At 35.2% G+C, this 19,448-nt stretch overlaps 1 protein-coding gene across 2 annotated transcripts in view; it reads left to right on the forward strand.

Moving 5' to 3' along the window:
• The window catches only part of LOC129954248 (mitogen-activated protein kinase kinase kinase 4), a 34,543-nt gene extending 32,982 nt beyond the window's left edge, over positions 1–1,561 (forward strand). For both annotated transcript variants that reach the window (XM_056068028.1, XM_056068029.1), the window contains exons 12-16: positions 46–237; positions 317–605; positions 666–772; positions 831–1,010; positions 1,078–1,561. In XM_056068028.1, coding sequence (XP_055924003.1) covers positions 46–237; positions 317–605; positions 666–772; positions 831–1,010; positions 1,078–1,140 — 831 coding nt within the window. In that variant the 3' untranslated portion in view covers positions 1,141–1,561. The remainder of the gene's footprint in view (positions 1–45; positions 238–316; positions 606–665; positions 773–830; positions 1,011–1,077) is intronic.
• Positions 1,562–19,448: the final 17,887 nt, after the last annotated feature.

Consider the following 19,448-nt stretch of genomic DNA (forward strand, 5'->3'; position numbering starts at 1 on the left):
TTTATTTTCAGAGTCTCACATTAAACTCCCCTCCCCCCTCGTTAGATTGGTCAAGGTCGTTTTGGAAAGGTGTACACCGCTGTTAACAATTCGACTGGTGAACTTATGGCCATGAAAGAGATTGCAATCCAGCCTGGTGAAACCCGAGCTTTGAAGAATGTAGCAGACGAGTTGAAGATTTTGGAAGGTATTACACACCGAAATCTTGTCCGTTACTATGGCATCGAAGTTCACAGGGTAAACAGTAGTTTTTATTCTTTATAATTCTCAAATTCAATTAATGAAATGGTTTGTGTGTGTTTTTCTTGTTTTTAAGGAGGAACTGCTTATTTTTATGGAACTTTGTTCTGAGGGAACACTTGAGTCACTTGTTGAAATGTCAGATATTCTCCCAGAAGGCCTTACTCGCCGTTTTACAGCGCAACTACTTTCTGGTGTACATGAATTGCATAAGCATGGCATAGTGCATCGTGACATAAAGACAGCAAATATATTCCTAGTCGATGAGATCAATAGCCTTAAGTTGGGTGATTTTGGATCGGCGGTAAAGATTCAAGCTCACACCACAGTACCTGGTGAATTACAGGGATATGTCGGAACACAAGGTATGATTACAGACTTTGATGATTTTGTTGGGATTCTATTTTTGTTTTGTTTTTCTTAAGCTTATATGGCTCCGGAAATGTTTACAAAATCAAAGAGCGATGGACATGGTCGAGCGGCTGATATATGGTCAGTGGGATGTGTTGTAGTTGAAATGGCTTCGGGAAAAGTAAGTTCTTGAGAATTTCAAAAAAAGGCGTATAGTATATGGATTTTTATTTTATTAGCGACCTTGGTGGCAATATGATTCCAATTTCCAAATTATGTTTAAAGTTGGCATGGGTGAAGCTCCTAAAGCTCCTGATACCTTGTCACAGGAAGGACATGATTTCTTACAAATGACATTGCAACATGATCCGAAAGATCGTTGGTCGGCAGTTCAGCTTTTAGAACATAATTTCTGCAAGGTAAGTTTCCAATTTCTTTGTATGAAATTATATTTTTAAATTTTTAATAATTACTTGTTTTGTAAAGGTTGTAGATGAAGATAATCATTTCCAACAACGGGGTCGAGGTTCATTTAGAAGGAGCGATTAGAACATGTTCACATAATAACCAGCCCATGTAAATTATATCTCTAAACTTAATTACCCCCCTGGAACACAAATAAAAAAAGCCTTATTTGTACGAGTTGAAACCTATCATCCTACAAAACCGTTTATGCTACTTCAAGAGCTTCGAAGTGATAGTTAACCTTCAAGCAGCCAAGGCAGTTTCAGAGGGTTTACCAAATGCATTTGTTCATACGATACGGGAATAATAACTTAATTACATTATGTGTTTTTATTTGTATTTTTAATTTTAAATAGTATTAAATAAGTAATGACAATAATCGTGGATGCAAGAAAATTTAGTAGATTGTTATGTTATTTTGTATGTCACTTAAATAAATGACATTAAATTATTTTTTAAACAAGTTAAAAACTTTTAAATAAAGTACGTAATTATGAAAAGTAAAGTTGATGTTTTTATTTAGCTTGATAACTTTTTTGCGAAGAATTTTACAATTCAAGGTTGGGTAAGGATATGATTTATTTTTGTACCGAGTTGTTTATAATTTAATAATTGAAACAATTAGTTCTCAGAAAATATTGTATCTAAAAGGATTAGAATCAAAGTTTGGAAAACTGCGACAACCTGAATCTAATTATCAAAGTGAAATCACCGACAAAATGAAAATATTATGAATTGCAACAACTGGAAATGGCGAAAATAATGTTGGAATGAATCAAATAGCATTTGGTTTCTACTCTTGATAAAGGAGATGCTGACATATACTTTAAGGATCGTATTCAAGGTACTCGTGGAGTTTTCTGACCGAATACGATATCAAATCCAGAATTCTATCGGAGAAATGGCCAAATTCCTATCGGCATCGTTATTGAATGGAAGTGCCTGTTCACATCCTAAGACGCTCTGAAGACTATAGCAGGACCCGCAATGGATGGCAGAAGTCATTAAAGCTAGAGACAATTTTGGGGATATCATTTTTGTCGTATATCTTCCGCATATCTTTTCGACACTGTATTACTAGCTTTATACAGAGAAGTCGTTTAAATATAATAATCTTGTTGATTGTTTATTAGAGTAAGTCCTAATTCATCAGTTCTCGCGGCGCAACTGCTTTTTTTATAACACCTCAAGACTTGCTTATGAGATTTAAATCGGAACTTCAAGCTACAGAACTTTTATAGAATTTAATTAAATCTCAAGGCCCAGTTTCACACCCTTGATATCAGTTCAGATATGAAAAAATATTACATTGGGGGGAAACCTGAAAGCAGATATGCTAACTGAAATGCGAGATAGTCTTCTCCTGTCACAATCACAAGACACGACTTCAGTCAGCATTTAAGGAGTCCGAACAAAAGAGGCTGCACATTCATCTTAGCGGCATCACTCTTAATCGAAGTCGGCCATCTCAGCTGATTACACATATGAAAGAGCTTGGTTCGTCCACAATTTCAGAAGACATCTTCAAGACCTTATGGATGAAACAACTTCCAAACACCTATTCATCCTATCTTCTAGTTAAAAGCAAGACTTTACAAATTACTAAAATCTCTGATATTTACTCAAATTTAGAAATTGCGTTTGTTTCAACACCTCGTTCCTCATTATTCAGTGTTGCTAAAATTTCTGAATTACAAAATCAGATCGCTGATCTATAAAAGCAAAATTCAACAGCTTTAAGTTCTTAGAAGAAGATCAAGTTCCGAAAATTCAAATGTTTGCTACTACCATTGACAAAGAGGCAAGAAAATGTCAACTTCAACAACCTTGTCAGCTTAAGATGAACAACTAATTTAAGGACAGCAATCAGCGACTAGTCTGTCCGACGTCATAGACCAGACATTTCGAAAACAGCTATTTTTACTCCTGGGCTGCTCGAATTTATGGTCATGACTTTTGGTCTGTGCAATGCTGCGCAAACCTTTTAAGATGGACCAAAACAACTACTTAAAGGAGACCGCAAAGTAGGAGACCAACAGGACGACCAATAGATAGCACAGAAATTTAATTCTTTGTTTTTTATCCCGAATAGTGTAAAATCTATTAAACCTAAAGAGAATTCATGGTTTGATTCTTACTTTTATTAGGATCAGAGTTGTGAATTTCCATTGTTATAAGGCCAAACCGGAATACGTTCAAACAAGCTAGAAAGGCCTGCAACGCTCATACTCTACAAATCAAATTTTTGCATGATCAGAAATTACGACAAGAAATACTACAGTGTGCCAAAGGTAGTAAAAATATCAGTTCATTTGTAAAAAACGTACGAAACACCACGTCATCCTCGGTTCCAATGTTCGTCCACTTTGACACTCCCTATGTAAGCTCAATTGATACCTTGAGCCAATTTGCTTTTAGCACAGTTTGCTGTTAATTCGACAGTACCGGAGAGTGTCATGAGTCCTTCTGTTCTTGAGAGCGTAAACGATTTATAGTACGAAAGACCTTGAAATACACAAAACCACAGGCCCGGATTGTATCCCCTTATTGTTCTGAAGAGGTTCTTGAAAGCTGGCGTTTCTACAGGTCGCTTTCTAAGCGGATGGGAAACAGCATTTGCCCAGCCTGTCGCTACAAAGGCGAATACTGCAACCCCTGCAACTACCATCCAATAGTACTCACTTCACGTCTATACAAGGTCATGGAAACGCTGATCAACTTTCAGCTTAAGAAATATCTTAAAGAAAGAAAGCTTTTTAATGACCAGCAGTATGGCTTTTGTAGCAAGAGGTCCACCGGTTACTTGATGGTTTATCTAACCGAACTGTGGTACAAATCTTTACATCGGGCAGGTTCAGACCACTTTAGGGACTTCATTTGCAGTCAACTGTATTTTCTGAACGTACATTTTGACCAAGGCAACTAGTTAAGGCTCAACTATAATAGACTTACCCGAGCTTAAGCCAGCTTAAGGGAACAAACCAATACGCAGCCTTATATGTCACTAACCATAATAGACGTTCTGCTCAGTTTCGTTAAATTTCGCTAACTTTCACGCAATTACGCAAATTTGCTTAAATGACTTGAATCCATTATTGTTATACTTTTTGTTTTTACGATAACTTCTGATAAATTTTCGTTCGTTTTTGACATAAGCTTACTTTCGGTTAAGTCTATTATAGTTGGGCCATTAGTTTTTCAACTGTCATAACCTTCAAACTTGGAACTTTACTTCACTAACCTCCTTCAGTTCATTGCACAAAAACTATCAAAAACATTATTGTCTACAAAACACTCCTGAGGCTACAGCTACAAACCGATCACGATTTGTATTTTGTATTGTAGAGAAATATTACTTATTTCTCTTCCAATTTAACAAGGAACCCTTTTACACAAAAGATTAAATGAAATTGTGCAGAAAGTAAATAATTCATGGAGTAATAAAGTTCAGCTTTCAGTTGAATTAAGAAACTCTATCAATTGTCGTTGTGACATAAGTTCACTTGACTTGATATTTAGGGAGATTTTTTCTTGACTAACTTTTCAGTCAACTTTTCAATAAAGTTGCTTTAATTGGGAGGCAATTTTTTGGCAGCTGGCCAATCAGATACTAGAAATTTGCCTTACTTTCAAGTCCCGTATGTCGCCTGAACCTGCCAATCGTTTTGGAGAAAGGAAAATTATTGCACTTGATATTTCGAAGGCATTTGATAAAGAAAATTAGTGTTTTTGTCATTAATTAAATATTACCTTTCGGACCTGATATCCGTCTTGTCTTCGATACTCTTTCTTAATTTTATAAATTATCTCTTCTAATCCTCAAAATTGTTGCGCGACAGTGCCCTCAGCTTTTCATATTCGTTTTAGGTACTCATCCTTGTATTTCGGATGTGAACTACCAGGTGGGTGTTGAAGAAGAAAATAAGCTTTAAGGGCTATGCAAGCTAGATTAGCTTGGTCAAAAAGCTCAAAATACAGAGGCGGAGATGGTTGGGACACGTAGATCGAATGGATATCGACGCTCCAGACTGAAGAGTCTTTAAATCAAACTTTTATAATGTATGCAGCAACGAGGAGCAAAGCAGGATGACCCTTAATCAACTTTCTGTACTAGCTCAGAGCAGAGCTTGTTCATAAGAGTTTTGGTGCATTTTGGATTGCAAGAGCCATTAAAGTAAAAGTAACGCAAGAAATTTCTATTGGCATCATTAGTAAAAAGACTTTAAGTTATGAGACTGAGAAAGTCTCAATCGACTTGAGGAAAAATTAAAATTGTAATCCTTTTCACAACCTTTAACAGACTGAACAGACCCCACTTTGCGCAGTTTTTTTTTTTAATTTTGATTTTGTAGTAAATGGTCGACTTTACTCTACAAAAAGATTAAAGCTGAAAAGTATACGCTTAAATAATTAAATAAACCCTTGAACTTGACATTTTGTTTAAGATTTAAAACTTTAATGTTCCTTTTAGTCATAATTGCAAATCATTGCTTATATTCTAGCTTTTGTTGTGCGACTGGTTACAAGCGGTGGGGTGGCTGCTGTTGCCCTCGGAGTTGGAGGACCCTCTGCATTTGGGGGACCGCCACCACCTGCATTACCCGCTGATGTTGGTGGAGTTGGTGCTGCTGTTGGAATTGTTGGAACAACAAATCCAGCCCTCGCCTTGGGTTCAGCATAAATTAAAACAGCGGCCATCAGAACCAACAGGATAACTAAAACTGCATTTTGAATTAATTTACAATATTATTTTTTTACAATATAAATTTCTATAATGCTTATTTCATACCCTTCATAATTTAAGTGTTCGAAGTTCCAATTTGAAGTTAAATGTGAAAACTATGAAATTTCAAATGTTAGATGATCTTTTTATATGGATTTCATTTAATAGGAAGGTTTTGTTCTCTTATCACCTGAAATATTTTTGTGGAATTTTAATTTGTGCCTTCTTCGGAAATTAAGCCAACTAAATTTCCGATGTTTCTTTGCTTAATCAAATGATTTAAAAGTGATAATATCTTTTTATTGAGGTGTTCAATGTGTGTATACATAAAGCAACTAACGATAAAGTTAATTAAGTTGAATTACATGATAATGAGTAAGTGATGGGACAATTATAAAATGTTTCTATAGTTGGTATACATGGATTACAGCAAGGCAATTTTATCTTAATTTTGTTAAGATTAAATAATTGAATCAACTTTTTGTCTCCTTTTTTTTAAAGAAACTTGGCCCTCACAAGAAACTAAGGGAAAAGGATGAACATTGGAGAAATTACCTCAAACATCAAGACTACACAGATTATACACAAATGCTTGCTCTGTGATCATGTTGCTCCAAAAAAATAAAATAATTGTGAAGAGGAAACCAAAATCGTAGGGCTGAAAATATATACCTAGATGAAAAAGTTAAGTGTGTAGATTTGGAACCTTTCAAACACTTCGCAATAGCCGGTTAAGAAAATAGAGAGTTTCGAATATCTTGGAAATATTGTCCTTACAGGAGTTGGAACTATAAAAAATTTCAACAAACTTTCGGATAATGAAAAGTTGCCTTAAGTATGTTTGACAAAATAACATTGGGCAGGCTTAGACGTAAATTCAAACCAAGCCAATTCGTTAGTTTTTCAAGTGTCATAAGCTTCAAACTAGGAACTTTACTTCACTAACCTCTACTTTCAGTTGATCGTGCTAAAAACCCAAGTTGTTTACAAATCACTTTTAAGGTAAGCTACAAGTCAAAACCTGCATTTTTAAAGAAATATTTCCTATTAGTTTTCCAATTTGACAAGGCATGTCTTATACACAAAACATTAAATAGACTTGTGCAGAAAATAAACAAATTAAAGAGTAATAAAGTTCATATCTTAGTTGAATTGGAAACCATGGTCAGCTGTTGTTTTGACATAAGTAGACTTAACTTGATAGTTCGGTAGATTTTTCTTGACTAACTTTCCAGTCAAGTTTCCAATAATTCCAGCTGGCCAATAACATATTAAAAACTTGCATTACTTTCAAGTCCCTTGTGTCGCATGAATCTGCCGATTATCAACTTGAAAAACAGAGCTTAGATGCATATTGAATCAATAGATCATATGCAAAAAGATGATTTCAAGCTCTTTACTCACTTTTTTGAGAGCTTTCTTAGAGTGGTATGCAAAACAAAATACAGAGACCGAGATGGATCTCAAGCCGTAAGTTCGAACGGTATACGGACAAAATTATTTCGTGAAATACATTCGAGATTTATCGAATAGTAGTGACAAGTTCAAACGGTATACGGTAAACGGTATATTTCACGAAATAATTTTGTCCGTATACCGTTTGAACTTGTCACTACTATTCGATAAATCTCGAATGTATTTTTATCGTATACATGATTTGTAGCGCTTATCTTTATATTATGTCGTTCACACGAACAAAATTTCATCGAATTCGTTTTTAACGTGGATTTTCCCGCATGGGCTTCGTTTGAACGCACAAATATAACGCTTGCTGCCACTACACTATTCGATAAAATCCCGTATACGGTATACGAAAAAAATATGGTCGTCTGAACGTAGCCTATGGGTTTTATGCCCCAATTGTATTTACATACAATGAAGAGCTGTATAGCATTACTTTTTACTTACTCAACTTATGGTGGCGTTACAGTCCTGTGTGAACTAGGGCCTCACATAACAAACTTCTCAATATTGTTGGTTTGGCGAATTCAAATAATATAAACTTTATTTAGAGAAAAACTTAGAATGAAAATTAGAAATTATACAAAACAAACTTCGATTTGTTACAGTAAAATTATAGCAAAGTAGATATTCTAATACCGCCTCTTAATTTTATCAGTTATCAAATTAGTAACAAACAAACAAGATTATTAAAGCTATACATTCTAAAACTCAATAAATTAATATTTACAATTAAAAAAAAAAACAAATTTCGTTTAAATTAAAGTAGTTGGAAAAATTAGTTAATATAGTCAAATTAATTAAGATTTAAATTTAAGCGATGCTTTTGAAAAAGAATTTTTGCAAGACCCTTTGTCATTATATCAGCAACTTGATTGTTAGTAGAGATGTATTTGAGTTTGATTTCTTTATTTACAATAGATTCTCGAATGAAGTTGTATTTCACATCAATATGTTTCATTCTTTTATGATCACGTGATTCTTCAGCTACCTTGATGCACGCTTGATTGTCTTCAAATATTGTTGTTGGTGAATTGCAAGGATGTCCAATTTCTTTTAAAAGACAGCGCAACCATTTTGCCTCACAAATACATTTTGCTAATGCCAAATACTCAGCTTCAGTTGATGACAGGCTAATAGTTGGTTGCCTTTGTGATAACCAACTTACTGTATTCCCAAAGACCTTGAATACATATCCCGATGTTGATTTGCGATCGTTCTTATCACCAGCCCAGTCAGAATCGGCGTATCCAGTCAAAATATCAGCCTCAGAATCACGACGATAAACCATTTTCATATCAGATGTTCCCTGTATGTACCTTAAAATACGTTTTGCATACATGAAGTGTTCATCTGTAAAGCAGTTTTGAAATCTACTAAAATAGTTTGTCGATGCACATAAATCTGGTCGAGTTGTTTGAGTAGCATATGTTAAGCATCCAATGAGTTCTCTATATGGCTGACTAGATAAATTATTGCCATCATCATTCTGCAAATGTAATCCATTTTCGATTGGTGTTGCAGCCGTTTTGCAGTTATTCATATCAAATTTCTTCAAAATATTTTTCAAGTAATTTGACTGGCTTAATTGAATTGAATAATCATTTAAATTTCTTTCAATAGAAATTCCAAGAAACGAATTGATTTTACCAAGATCCGTCATCTCAAATTCTTTTGACAATTCAGTTTTAATTACATTTATCATTTTTGTACTGTTTGAAATTATTGCTAAATCGTCGACGTATAAGAGTATGTAACAGACAATACCATTTTCAATTTTCATGTACAAACATTGATCTGATTGACAACGATTAAAACCAATTTTAAGAATGAATTGATTAAAGCGCTCATTCCACATCCGTGATGCTTGCTTTAACCCATAAAGCGATTTGTTTAATTTGCAAACCATAGATTTTTCTTTCACAAATCCTTCTGGTTGTGTCATGTAGATGTCTTCCTTTAAATTTCCATTTAGAAAAGCACATTTAACGTCCATCTGATGTATATCGTATCCAAAATGGTTAGCAATGGACAATAAAATACGGAAGGTGGTCAATTTGGCTGTTGGTGAATATGTTTCGTTGTAATCGAAACCTTTTTCCTGTGTGAACCCACGAGCAACAAGTCTGGCTTTATACTTGTCGATGTCACCATTTGACTTATATTTCAACTTGAAAACCCATTTACAAGTGACAGCCTTTCGACCAGTGGGTAACTTACACAAAGACCAAGTACGATTCTTCAACAACGAATAATATTCATCATTAATAGCCTTTTCCCATTTTGACCAATCAACACGCTTCCTTGCATCATTCATCGTGACCGGATCATTCTGTACAAATTCCTCAGCAGAAAGTGCAAAGTTTGCAGACCATGCAGCACGTCCATATCGATCTGGTTTATTTTTCTCACGAACACTGCGACGCAAATCATTGTTGTTATCAGCACTATTTGAAGCACTGTGGACATTGTCACTGATGTTACCGATGCTTTCCAAATTTGCACCGTGGATTTCTTGTTCACATTTTTCATCGATGTCATAATTAGCTACCTCTGAATCAAATATGTTGATATAATTCAAACGATCAAAAATTGATTTTTCATTGAACGTCACATTACGACCCATGACAAGCTTGTCACCTTCGATGTCCCAAAGACGATACATCTGTGAAGACGAACCATATCCAAGCATGTAACATTTAAGTGATTTTGCATCTAACTTCGTACGATTTTCTGTTGGTACATAGTTGTAACAAATCGACCCAAAAACACGAAGATGAGATAAATCTGGCTTTTTACCATACCAAATTTCAGCGGGTGTTTTATTTGCAAATTGTTTGCCAACAGCACTAGTTGGTGAGCGATTTTTAACATAATTTGCATGTAAAACTGCTTCGCTCCAAAATCGACGACTCAATCCACTCGACAAAAGAATAGTCCTTGCTTTTTCAACTACTGTGCGATTGAAACGTTCAGATACCGCATTCATTTCCGGATTGTATGGCACGGTGTAATTCAGTCGAATACCTTTATTGACACAAAAAGATTTAAATTCGTTTGAGCAATACTCACCGCCATTATCCAAATGCAATTTCGAAATTTTTAGCCCATGTTTCGAAATTTTTAGCCCAACGAAGAATCTGGAACCATCATGTGCCACTTCATTCATTGGACCGCTGACATCTGTATGGATGAGCTCCAAAATACGTTCAGATCGGATTTCCTTTCGTGGTGGATATGGTAAACGCGTCTGTTTACCAAGCACACACGATTCACAAAATTTGTCAGCACTATTTATACCTAATTCTAACAATCCAGTTGCCATGTTTTGATTCACCATCTTCTTCATATCATTAACATTCAAATGAGCTAAACGAAAATGCCATAACGTTTGCGAAGCTTTGCTCAATTTTTCCGCACCAGCAATTCCAGCATACACACTTCGTTCAACATAAAAAGTGACTTGGTACAGTTGACCATTTCGACGAGCGGCGAACATATTTTGACCATTTTTGGAGATAAGGGCATCAACACCATTAAAGGTGATCTTGTAGCCTTTGTCAGTTAATTGACGAATTGACATCAAATTACATTTTAGATTCTTCACAAACAAGACGTTTTGAATAGTTTTTGTTGAATTATCTCCATTAAAGAAAGTCTTGACCGAAATGTCGCCTTGCTGCTTTGCTACCAAGGAATCACCTGCTTTTGCTGTTGAAATATTTATTGGCTCGATTGTATGTATATTGTTGAAAAAAACTTTATTATTAACAATATGATGGGTAGCACCCGAATCAAGAACAAAATTAATTTCTTCAAAGCCCTCATTACTATTTCTTGACGATTCACTTATACAGCTAGACGCAATTTCATTGTTGTTCACTATCGTCTTTCTCTTTGATAACATTTGTTCTTCACAAAGTAAGAATTCAGGATCTTCATTTTTTCTTGCACAATTTGCACCTGCAGTTTTCTTACCATACGAATCAATTTTCTTCGACAAATTAACTTTACATTTCGATTTGATGTGGCCTGGCTTTTTGCATCTGTGACAAATTATTTTCGAACGATCTGCTTGCATAGCCATTGAGTCGCTTGATTTTATGGTACGCCTACAACTACTAGCTGCACGCTTTCCACATTCATCCAAAAGACGACTTTTAACGAATTCAATCGTTAATTTAGTTGTATCCATCGTTTCCAGTGCGGTAATTAAGCCATCAAAAGATTTTGGTAAAGTTAAAATCAAATGACATACCACATCCAGCTCTTCTAATGTTGCACCAATCGATTTCAACTCACGCACTACATGATCAAACTGAAGAAAATATTCATTGATTTCATCTCCATCTTTGTATCGCATCGTCAATAATTCTTTGCGCAGAAGTAATTGGCCAGCAACACTCTTGCGTTCAAATACACCAATCAATGTATCATATATTTCCTTTGCGAAAATTTTGTCTTTGATATATTCCAATTGAGAATCACCAACACATTGAACTAAGATGGATTTGCATTTCTTCTCTTCAGATTTCAACGATTCTTTGGCCTTGATACTATTTTCATTAGCAGGAACATCCTCCAACAACGATTGCAATGTATTTGCTAGAAACTTCTCCAAACCTTTTTCTTCCAGCAAAATTTGAATTCGGTATTTCCAGTTAGAAAAATTCGTCCCATCAAATGGCTTCAGTTTTTGTACATTATTTTCCATATTGTTTTATAATAAAGAAACACCGATTCAATGCGCCCAATTCAATAAACGCGTGCGATTTTTATTTAAATAAAATCTTCCTTTAACGCAAACAAAAATTAAAAATTTTTTTTTTTTATTGAATTTTCTCCTGGGCCCATAACCTGTTGGTTTGGCGAATTCAAATAATATAAACTTTATTTAGAGAAAAACTTAGAATGAAAATTAGAAATTATACAAAACAAACTTCGATTTGTTACAGTAAAATTATAGCAAAGTAGATATTCTAATAAATATAACTAGCTAGCGTGGATACAATGAACCCAATTTGGTAGTGATATTGGGCAGGTTCAGCCAACATAAGAACTTCATTCTTTGAACGTAAATTGTGACCAAGGCAACTAGTTAGTTTTTCAACTATCATGAATCTCAAATTTAGAACTTTACTTCGCAAATCTCTACTTTAAGTTCATAGTACAAAAAGTACCAACAAAATTACTTTCTCTCTTTAAAACACTCCTCAGGCAAGCTACAAGTCCACCATGATTTGTATTTTGTATTGTAAAAAAATATTAGTTATTTCTTTTCCAAATTGACAAGGAACCCTTTTACAGAAAGCATCAAATAAAGTTGTGCAGAAAATAAATAAATCATAGAGTAATAAAGTTCAGCTTTCAGTTGAATGAAAAAACATCATTAACTGTCATTTTCATAGAAGTAGGCTTGACTTAATAGTTAGGGAGATTTTTCTTGACTAACTTTCCAGTCAACTTTCCAATAAAATTGCCTTAATTGGAATGCAATTTTTTGGCAGCTGGCCAATCAGATACTAGAAACTTTCCTAACTTTCAAGTCCCTTATGTCGTCTGAACCTGTCCATTGTCATGTTAAAGATGTTGATGTGTTAAATTAATTTAATTTCGCTAAATTTATTAATAATCATAAAAATGTTTTATTAAATTAAAAGCTCAACTTTGAATATTTTTTATTTTACGGAAACATTTTTGTATTGGACCGTTAAAGCAAATGGCCGATCCAGATTTTGATCATCACTTAACATAAAGATGAGTTTTTTCTTTACCGCTTAGAAATGTTTTTTTAAAGAATCCTTACATTTAAAAATTTCAAGGAATAAAATGAAAATTTTAGTTATTTGATCTTAAAATAGTTTTCTAAATAAACCCTATTTACGTGACAAAATACAATAGTTTAGACGAGTCTCGGGTGCATTTTATGCAGAAATGTTCGAAATTGTGTTAAAAAGTAGCTTTTTTCCAAAAACAATATATTCTGTTTTTGTTACTATTTATATAAATCTCAAGAATACTACAAAAATAAAATGCAAAAGGACAAAATATGAGAAAATTTGCGAGAAAAGTTTGATGTTTTTTCTTACGAAAACAAAACAGGATCTAATATGAAGAATTTTCTTGTAACGCGATTTCCAGTAGTCTGTTCTTACTACCATTAACAGTCTGCTTACACGCAGATAGAAAATTATGCTTATAGACAAATTTTTAATTATTTAGGCGCATAATTCCTCTAATAATTAAAAACATACAAACTGAGGTAAGAAATAAGTTTGGAAGAAACTATAGTGTGGCACTCACAAATAACACGTTTCAAAATGTCTTCTCACTTCAATTTTTGAGAAATTGAAGGGTTTTATATTTTTAATTAATTGATATGAAACGTATATTATGTATTTAAATAACCATTAGTTTAACGAAAGTGTGACTCTTGCTGCTTTTGGGACATTTACATTCTTGAAATTGATGTTTGAATTTCAATTTTAGAGCATCCAAAATCAAATTTATACAGTACATGGTTTTTAAAAGTATTTTACACTCCTTATGAGCGTCTACAAAAAAAAATAAGATTGAAGAAGAAGAGGGTTTAAGCAATTTAGGCAAAATTAGAGTTAAGAAAATAAAAAAATTCTGTATTATCCGAATATAATATTAAATTTAAGATCCCTTATTCAAGGGTTTTTGTTACGAGTCAGAACATTTTCTCTTTCTTTCAAAAAAGTTTAACTTAAATGATTCAAAGCATTACTAGAGGTTTCCGAATTTTAAATTTTCTGAATACATTTAGGATTATTAAAAACTAGCAAACCCGGCGAACTCCCTTTCGCCACCAGATGGCTTCTTTTTTTGTAACATTTCGTTTGGGAATTAAAAGATGAACAATTTTTTTTGTATTTTATACACTTAGGTTTAAAGCTAATTGATTTGAGATGTGGTGATGATAATTGCGAACAGCGTACGTATTTGGTACACATTTGATGAAACAACTAAATCCACAAGTGTTAAATTCCAATGAGAATCGTTTTCCAGGAAACCCAATAGTTTACATGCTTCTCGATATGTTTGACATTGGTGGCCATTCACAGTTTTCAAATGAGCAAATGGTTTTGGTCCTCATACATTTACCAACAGCAGTCGCAAATAAAAACATCCATCATTTCTAGGATGAACAGGGTACATGCGACCTAGCGTATCAGTGGAAAACACCTGTGGCCTGGAACTGGGGTTTCTTGTTTGCGTCGTTAGAATTTTCTTGTTGATTAATTCCAAGTGCAATACTTGGGCTTTTCAACTTACATCAGCGTCGCTGAGAATGGATCTGCTTCACACATTGCAAAGAAGCTAGTCGATGTTATGAATGGTGGTCTCTCAGCTCGTTGTGCATTGGGCATTAGCCTCAGTGAATTAAACTCTTTGTCCATTTTCCAAATGATTTGCTTAATGTACAACAGTGAGATATCTTTCATGAATGTGAAATGACAATAATCGCCACAGTGCTTTATACTTAGTACTGACGTATCTTTCCATTTGGAAGTTGCTGATTTCGTCATTCGCATTTTCCAACTCAATACCAAACACAGCCATGTCGCTGCCTTTTCTCTCAACGTTCGCATGTGTTTTGAAAGTTCGTAAAAGCAGCGGGCAATATGGTACAATGAATTCATTTCCAATCTCAATCTCTTGATTTTGAACTTTTACTAAAGTTCGACCATTATCTTCTTTTGAACGCTGACGATGAACTGGATATCTATCGTTCCCTGTGACTGTTTCAGCAACTAACGGTCGCGGATATTTTTGTGTATCAGCCATGCAAGGCGACAATGGATTTAATGCACCGCAGGGTCCATGCACTATCTGTGTCGTCATAATGTCGTGTAGATGGGGATCAGTGACCGGATCAGGAATTTCATATGATATGATGTCATCCACTTCATTTGAATGTAATTCATTTGAGTCTAATTTGTTCAGCAACCAAATTAGGATATGAGTATGGGATAGTTCACGCTTCTGTCTCCGAGTACATATAACAACGTGTGTCACAAAAAACTCGATACGTGGTAAGCCGTGGTAAAAATTTTCAATTCCTTAAATCGGAACATTTACAATAGCTTTCAATGGGAAGCTTAACACAGCGGCTATCTTTACAGACAGTCAGGCAGCTGTCAAAGCTATTAACTCCGCCATATCCTCATCTAAATTGGTCCAGCAATGTCGCGATGAGCTTGCGGGCCTGAATATTAACCTCGGTGTCACCCTGATCTGGGTTCCGGGCCATAGTCGTATCGTGGGAAATGGACGGGCTGACGAGCTAGCCAGGCAAGGATCGGCCCTTCATAGCTCACTTGCGGAAATGGTTAACATTCCTCTTGGTGCTATGAAGGGTAAAATCTTTTCTTTTACCAAACTGAATCAAACCGAAGGTGGATCAATCTACCCAACTGCATTATATCTAGGAAGATATGGCCCACCTATAACAAAACCCGTACAAACGATCTTCTATGCAGGCCAAGGCAAGACATAGCCAGGATTGTTGCGGTTTGTACCGGACATTGGCCTATAGGAGTTCATACAGAGAAGTTGGGTATCCTTTACAAAACCTTTTGCCGTAGTTGTAGTAACCAAAGAGAAAGTGAAACAATAATCCATTTTCTCCGCAAATGTTCTGCTTTGGAATAAAATACTTTGGAAAAGCATTCTTTCACGAACTTGATGAGCTATATCTGAGACAAAGATTAGAGACCTAATCTTTTTTCTCAATGCTACAAAATGGCTCTAACATAATCGCTATGAAGCTTCTTTATAAATCTATCCCTTTCAATCAAATGTCAAACGAGTTTTTGGTATCAAAACGGCGCACTACCGCGCTAATTGGATCTCAGGCTAGGTTGCCTTGAGATCGCCATTTCTACCTACCTTCCTATGGGAAGCTTAACGAAGTTCACCGCTTTCCTGTTGAAATTTTTCCTAAATTTTGTCTGCTATAAACCTCACTGAGCCCGAGACCTTTTTAATGAATGCAAAACCGTTTAAATCAGTTCGTGTGTTCTAGAGTTTTAGCGTCAGGAAAACCCAACTTATTTTTATATTATAGATATTTAAGTTGTTTTTGACAGACTAACAAATCATTAGGTTAAAGCATTGTTTATTCAATTAAACTGAAGGCATATGAGCCTTAAGATCATACATCATATATTTGGAATTTGAATAATTTATTCTTCGAAGGCTTACAAAATACTGTCGTCATTTAAAGCAATTTGGTTCAGTGTAGCACCTGATATGCCCTTGAATTTGTTGTGTAAGGCCTTAATTGTACAAGTGCACTGCAACTCAAGTTGTTCATGTTCTCTTCATACAAAAATTAAACAAGAAAAAATCCATAGATTAGGTTTCCTTATTTTCAAAAACAGCAGGAAATTATTTTTTTCGAATAATTTGTTTTAAATTGCCATGTCATTTTTTAATCATTTGATAAAGCAAAGAAACACGACAATTATTAATTGACTAACGTTACGAAAAGGTACATCAAAATATTAGCTGATAACAAAACCTAAAACTATATAAAAAGATCATCCAAACTTTGATTGTTCGTAGTTTTATCATTTAGTCTCAAATAAGAACTTCTTTATTTCAAACTTGATCATAATGAAGGGTAGGAAATTAAAAAATACAGTTTTTTTTAACTAAATAATTAAGGTGCTAAATATTAATGAATAAAATATAGTTTCAGTTATTTTGTTGGTTCTTATGGCGGCTGTTTTAGTTTATGCTAAACCAAATGAAAGAATTGACGCCAGAGCTGGATTTGTTGTTCCAACAATTCCAACGGCAGCACCAACTCCACCTACTGCATCGGGTGGTGGTAATGGCGGTTCAGGAATTGAAGGAGGTCCTCCAACACCAAGGGCAACAGCAGCTACTCCTGAACTTGCAACGTCTCGAACAACAAAACGTAGATAAAGCTAAAGTTTGCCAAATTTAATTGAACGAAGGAAGAATACAAAACAAATTGAAACTTTTCCATTTCTAAACGATATTAGCGCTAAATAAACCGATTCTCAAAATGTTTGATATTTATTTTTATTTATTAATGTTTAAAAAACACGAACGCTCCAAAATATCCTGCCAAGCCAATTTCCTTCGTGTTATTTGAATTTGCGAATCATTGAATCTTACCAATGGTGCGATAGTTCAGAAAAATGAGATATTCACTTCAAAAACATTTCGACAAAGCTGAATTGTGTTGGACCGCTATAACTTAAGGCGAGGTTTTTATCATCAAAAAAAGAATACTTGAACATCCACCCAATTTTTTTGCTCCGGTCCAAAGATACAGGACTTTTTGGGAACTGTTAAGAAGGTATTTATGGAGCTCTTTCGGAATTTTTTCAAAGTGAATTAAAATATAAAGCGAACCCTACCCATATGTCAAACCAAGTGCGAGCATATATAAATCAATACAGGTTCTGAATAGCAAGGGTTTGAAGCACGCACATTGATGACAGGAAAAATATAGTGTTTTGAAGCATTCCATATTCGCTTAGTACGGCAACAGAACGAATCTAATCCGTTCCCCTCCTTCTCTGATAACAGTAATTGCACACAGGAATGGTTAAAAGTTGTAAGTCACTAGGCCCTAGTTCTCAACGGACTGTTGCGCCATCTATTTTTTTTATTTATTTATGCATTTCTTAAAAAGTGTATGGTTTTATCAAAGTACTTAAAACCTGTTAGGTTTTTGGATAAAAATTAGGAAACAAAATTGATTACTTTCAAACAAAAAACTGAAAACAATAGGCGAAGCCCGTGTAGTCAAAAATTTAAAAAATATTTTTGTTTTGGCTCACTCTTCACGTCTCAAAAAAAATTGGTAGACTAAAACTTAGTGTTGACAAAAGCGCAGAAATACAGGAAATATTCGTGCAAAAAATAATTGCGATCTAACCGATGCTAAAAAATCCAAATGATCTTGAGAGTTGAGGTAAAGACAAAAAAAGTTGAAGTTGCTAAGAAGTTTCAACCAGTGCAATAATAGATACAATTTCGCCTCAAGCAGCTCTATCCATTATTATAGAGGCTTAAAGAAGTAGAAGCTAGTTCAACATTATTCGAAGCTAAACTTGTTCAAGCAGAGAAAAATAATAATCATAATCCAAATGATCTCAAGATCACAGAAACTGAAAATCAATTTGAGATCTTTCTAACTGTAATGTGAATTTTATAAACAAAAAGCCGGTTCTTGAGCCTATGAGTTCTGAAAATTCGGCAATAGTTTTGTTTTCCATAAGTGGGGGTAAGATGGAAGCTCAAGTCACACTTAACTCACATCAGAGGTGGCTTTTCTGATTGCATCTTGGCAATGTTGCCACTGGTTTTCGATACATTGTGTTGGCGGCAGAGTACTTCGAGAGAGGTTACTTGTAACTCGGTCGGAAAAGGATATGGCGATCTCTGGCGATTGTAGTCGTTTGACGTTGTACCTTCTCCCAGCACCTCCCTGTTTTGACTTGGGTCTGGAAATCCGGAGTGCTACCTTGGCTACAACGAGGTAGTGGTCCGAGTCGATGTTAGCTCCTCGGAAAGTTCGTACATACATAATGCTGCAAGCTTTGAATCTGTTTGACGGTAGATTGATCTGGAGAAGTCCAAGTTCCTTTGTGGATGTTGAGGTGTGGAAAACGCGTACTGGTTACCATGACGTTTCGCCCCGCAGCAAAATCTATGAGCCTGAATCTGTTGTCGCAAGTGTTGTCGCGCAGGCTGTTCTTCCCGATTATTCCACTAAAGATGTCTTCCCTTCCTAGCTTGGCATTAAAATCGCTCAGGACTATTAGGGCACTGCTCATATGTTTTGTCTAGGAGCTCGAAAAACATATCTTTGGTGTTGTCGTCTTTCTCTTCTGTGGGGGCGTGAGCGCATATCAGGCTAATGTTGCCGAATTTAGCCTTGATGCGTATGGTCATGAGGCGCTCATTGATGCGCCTATAGCTCAAGACTTCTTGCCTAAGTCTGGCTCCAATGACGAAGCAGCATCCAAATAAGCGCTGTTGGTTTTCGTGGTAGCAGTCACCATAGTAAATATCGCAGTTTTTTATCCTCTTTTTGCCCGGCCTATCCCATCGTATTTCCTGGATGGCAGTGATATCTGCTTTATAGCGGTCTAGGGCCTCCGCTTATTCTTCGGCCGCACGTAGTCGGTTAAGGGAC

The sequence above is a fragment of the Eupeodes corollae genome, chromosome 1 (genome assembly GCF_945859685.1).
Source record: "Eupeodes corollae chromosome 1, idEupCoro1.1, whole genome shotgun sequence".
Taxonomy (NCBI): Eukaryota; Metazoa; Arthropoda; class Insecta; order Diptera; family Syrphidae; genus Eupeodes; species Eupeodes corollae.